This window comes from Spinacia oleracea, chromosome 6 (assembly GCF_020520425.1).
Source record: "Spinacia oleracea cultivar Varoflay chromosome 6, BTI_SOV_V1, whole genome shotgun sequence".
Lineage (NCBI taxonomy): Eukaryota > Viridiplantae > Streptophyta > Magnoliopsida > Caryophyllales > Amaranthaceae > Spinacia > Spinacia oleracea.
The window spans coordinates 132,623,028-132,627,923 of NC_079492.1; the positions used below are offsets into that span (position 1 = coordinate 132,623,028).

Below are 4,896 nucleotides of genomic sequence, written 5' to 3' on the forward strand. Positions count from 1 at the left end.
AAGGGCACATACTAGTTAATATTTAATTAAATCCAATATTTACACTTTTAGCTACCTTATCTAGCGTCCCGAGGCGTTCATTAGCGTTTGCCTTCTAACATACTCCGATATTACTCCATCTGTATTTAACCAAAGATACACTTTGATCGACATGTAGTTTTAGGAAGTGGGTTGAATTTATTAAAACAAGATGAAAATGGGATAGTGGGTGAATCATTTATCGTAATAAAAAGATGATGTGAGTAAGTGTGTGAACTACAAGAAGGAGAGAAATTTTAATATAATTGAAAGTGAGTATCATTACATGCGAAAATAAAAACTGTATTTTTTAATTAAATACGATCGATTATAAAAAGTTTTATCTTTTAGTTAGTAAAACGCAGGGCGTACAAAATTCAAATATAGAATATCCGATCCACGACCACCCGAGTCATCCGGTCATCCCTACTTGGATGCACCAGATAGCATATGTTCGGACTTCGAAACTGTTTTCAACTCTTCATTTGTAGCACCCTTCGTAGTTCGTAGCGTCGTAGGCTAGTTTATGCTCGCCGTAGCAAAAAGAAACCAACAATCACAATTCACAAACGCCAACTTAGAAAACCACAAAGTCCCCGTCAAATTCACAGCACTCTCACTCCTCCCTATTCCTCTTTCATCTTCCATTTCCCTTTCTCACCAGAAATTTCTCTGAGTAGTGAAAAGTTAAAAATGAGCGAACCTCCGAAGCTATACGTCAACAAACCCAAGAAAGGTATATTATTGTTACTTCTTTCTTCTTTTACTCATTCCAATTCCTAGCGTAAACTATGTGATTAACTATCGATAATGATTGCGACCCACTAATAAAAATGGAATCTTGTTGTTTTCTCCTAATAATTTTATTAAAAAAAAGAGGCTAAATGTGTCCTTTTTTTGATTGATGATTGAAAACAGCTCAGTTGAAGCAATCAAGAGTAATGATGGAAGCTCAATCATCAACAGCAACACCATCTTCTTCGTCAATAGGCGGTGGTTATGGCGGCGGAGCTTCGACTCCACCACCGGAGGTTCCAAAGCAGTCTTTTGTGAGGCGGTATAAGTTCTTCTTGCCTCTCATTTTGAGTGTCAATCTCGCTGTTGGAGGTTTGTTTCTGCTCTCTTATTTATCTTAAATTTTGAGTTTTGGCATCTGGGTTTTCTGTGATTTTGCTGCTTAGTGCTTGTTTGATCAGGGAATTGGTTTACTTTTAGGGGTAAATTTTTGAAATGGATTTTGGTTTAGGGTTCATGACTTAGTTTGTTTAAGTGTTATTTGAGTTTGGTGCAATCAAGAATTAGTCTATATGGATGGAGATTACTTTGCGGAATGTTTTTGGTGATTTTCGATTTTAGATGAAGGTTTGACTAAAGCTAAAGTATAGGGCGAACCGGGTAGCATGAATTAGCTACTCTTGGATTGCTAATTGTAAGATGGGGATTTTTTTAAGGTAGTAATTAGTTCGGGTGAGAATTGTTAGCTTTTGGGGTGATGGGGCAAGTCTATTGGCTACAAGAGCTGGAATATTGAAATGGATTTGGGTTTTGGTTTAAGAAACTAATGTAATTAGGGTGATTTGGTTTGGGGCAATCAAGATTAATCTTTGTGGATGAACACTAATTTTGCTGAATGTTTTTGGTGATCAGACTTTAGATGAGGGGTGGTTGGCTGAAGCAAGTTGTGAGAATTGTCCATTGATTGCCTCGTGCAGTATTCCGTGGAGCAAGTTGTGAGAATTGTCGATTGACCACAGCAGCTGTGGTTGTTGCTGGACCCTGAATTGTGAAGGGTTGTTTGAATTAGGAAGTGGGAGTGATGAGATCTATAGAATTTGCTATTATAATGTTATGTGAATATGTGATGATTAAATTATGCGACAGAATCTATAAAATAAGTTAAACTCCCCACTCCAAGGTACTTAGGATGAGGAATCAGGTAAATAGGGCTAACGTTAAATTCCTGTATTTGTTGCATATCAAAGTGGTAGGCATTTCCATAAAAAAATGTTGAAGAATGCTGTTGATTTGGGCATGTAGCTCGCCACGTTTTGATATTTATTCAAATATTATGAATTACGTAGATGAAATCATGTTGAGTTCTAAATTGGGACATTGCGATTGTTATATTCAGTTGGGGTGAGTAGACCCTACAGTCTTATCCTTATTATGCATTTATCCAACTGATCCCTAGTATTTCTTCCTCTGTTTTTTCAACTACTTTGGTGTGAGTTGCTCTTGAAAGACACTTTCTAACTCGCCAGCCGCAAAGGAACAATTACGTTGTCTGTTCTGTGAGACCATCAAACTAGATGTAGCATCACTTGTTCTTTTCAAGCTAATCATCCTACTATACATCGTGTCTGCATACATCCACCAGCTTGGCAGCTTGTATGAGTATGAAAAATATTGCCTCTTACCTGCTGTTAACTACACTAAATTGTATGGAGTATATCTTGTCATTACCCATGCTTCTCACCTGTTTAAAACAGACTCACAGGCTGTAGTTTAATTTCAAATTAGTGGTATAATTGCAGCTTATATTTTATATGACCTTTACCTTGCGTTAATATAATGCTGAGGTATTTGGTGTTAGCTGTCTGTTTTTAGCAATCTTTTTCATTTAACTGCAGGTGATACTCTAGTTCTTAGCTTCTTTAGACTCGTGTGCAGCAAATTAAGTACTATATTTTTAATATGGTTTTATTGTTACAGTGTGTCATATTAAAAAAAATTAACTGATTGTCTATAGACTTCATACCTTATAAAGCTGGTAAGTATGTTGTCACTGAAAGTTGTGTACCAACTACCAAGAAAGGATGAATTGATTCTTATTATGTGTAGGTGGAGAAATTTCATCGAATTGATTGTTTATACTATAATAAACTGCTAAGTGCGCTGTGACTGTATTGTGTACTGACTAAAGCAATGACATGCCTTATGATTGGAATATATTGCCATGTCTGAAACGTCTCATGTTATTAGAGTTTAGTTTCTGTTGTTAGTAAAATTTGTTTTTAACCATAAAATATATCAATCCAACGGTATTCCTTGGGATATCGAAGAATCATATCTCTACCGCCTTTTATAAAACAGGATGCCGTCATCCAGAGAGTCTAAATCAGACCAGGTAGATGGTGGAAGAGATGAATTGGTATGGGTATTTTCCATTTGGTTGATCCTCTTGATTTGTATTTGGTCCTGTTAACCATCCCAAATGTTTGGTTTGCCTTGGACCTTGGTATTTTTATTTGTTTTTGAATGTAGCCTTTCAATATGGGTTCCGAAAAGAAACTCTTTCGGGGTACGGGTCAGCTGTGAAACTCCTTGCAGGAGAGATTAAAGATCCTTAGTTAAGAATAATTGAGGTTCATCTTTGCGCCTATCACCCTTGTTCAGCTGCCCATCCCTTCATGTTTGCTACTTCTTGTTCTTGTTCTTGTTCCTTTTCTCGGCTTCTCGCTTTCTAGCACCAGTCTTTTGACATCATGATATGAGCAACGTTATGTTGAGTTTGCTTTTTGACAAACGGAACATTTAAGTGCATTGTCTCGACATTGTCTATGAGATGAATTACTTACTGCTGACATTATTCCGATGTAAGAGTTGGTTTCTGTCCTTTGGAATCCTCTACAGCATTATTTGTTAAATGTTATATGCAGTTGCTTCGATGTGGGTATTTCTCTCTTGATTTGTTTCCATGCTGTCTCACAGCTTATCTATTTATGAGGACCAAGAAGAAAGACATAGCTGTTGAGGAAGAAACTACTACTGATGCACCTTCCACTCTGACTCCCACTCCTTCAACTTCAGCTGCAACCCCAACAGCCACTTCTGTTACCGAGAGCCCAACCATAGCACAAGTTACAAGAGTACGAAAACCAATTCCTGAGCAGCAGCAAAGGGAAGTGTTCAAGTGGATGCTTGAAGAGAAGAGGAAGATCAAGACCAAAGACCCTGAAGAGAAGAAGCAGATCGATGAAGAAAAAACCATCCTCAAGCAATTTCTCCGAGCCAAGTCCATCCCCAATATCTAAACTTTGTGCAGAAACAGATACAAAACGAATCTGGTGGTGTCTGTTTTTTGGTTTTTGGTGACCAGGTTCAATGCTTATGCCTTCTTTAAGGTGCACAACAATCTTACAATTCTTGAAATGTTCATGGTTACCTAGATCTATATTTTACAGAGTATTCCCTAACCAAACCAAATTGTAATTTCTACATGGATAAGAGGAAATCTTGTGGCCATTTCGAATTATTATCTCATTTCAAGAATATGAATTGACTTGAACATTGACATGACTAGAATTGATTCATTCCAAACCAAATAACTCATCACTTAAACATGCAATTTGTAGAGAAGGGCGCGTATTTTCCCTAATCAGATGAATGGCTTAGAATACTTGTGTGGTCATTGGTACAGAATATAGCATGAACTTCAAAGGTTTATGTACTCCCTCCGACCCTAAAAGATTGTCCTATACCACATTTCCCACTTTATTAAGATAAAATGCAAGCGTGTGAGTGAGTAGTTTTGTCATTTTGCATGCGAAGACAACATACTATAAATGATATGGGCAAACTCAAAGGGACGGTCCGAAAAGGAAATTGGGGCAGTCTTTTAGGGACGGAGGGAGCATGAAATAAGTAGCATGTAAATATCAAAGAACGAATCCAAAATATTATATGTCGATCTTATATATTCCGCATATGTAAAAAATAAATAAAAAGTGGAGTAAATCATACTAAATCTAAGTTCAAAATAATTTATATGGGAGAATACAGCGCGTCTCCTGTGAGACCAGTCACACCATCAACTTGATGGTGTGACGAGCGGGAAACCAAAAGCGTACCTCCCCTAAAACTATAAAAAAAATTAAC

General features: G+C 37.1%; 1 protein-coding gene across 1 annotated transcript; it reads left to right on the top strand.

Annotated features, from left to right (window-relative positions):
* The first annotated feature begins 516 nt into the window (after positions 1–516).
* On the top strand, positions 517–4,323 carry LOC110785864 (uncharacterized). The gene is made up of 3 exons (XM_021990380.2): positions 517–754; positions 937–1,125; positions 3,730–4,323. The coding sequence occupies exons 1-3, from the start codon at positions 712–714 to the stop codon at positions 4,050–4,052; spliced, it is 555 nt and encodes a 184-aa protein (XP_021846072.1). The 5' UTR covers positions 517–711; the 3' UTR covers positions 4,053–4,323.
* Positions 4,324–4,896: the final 573 nt, after the last annotated feature.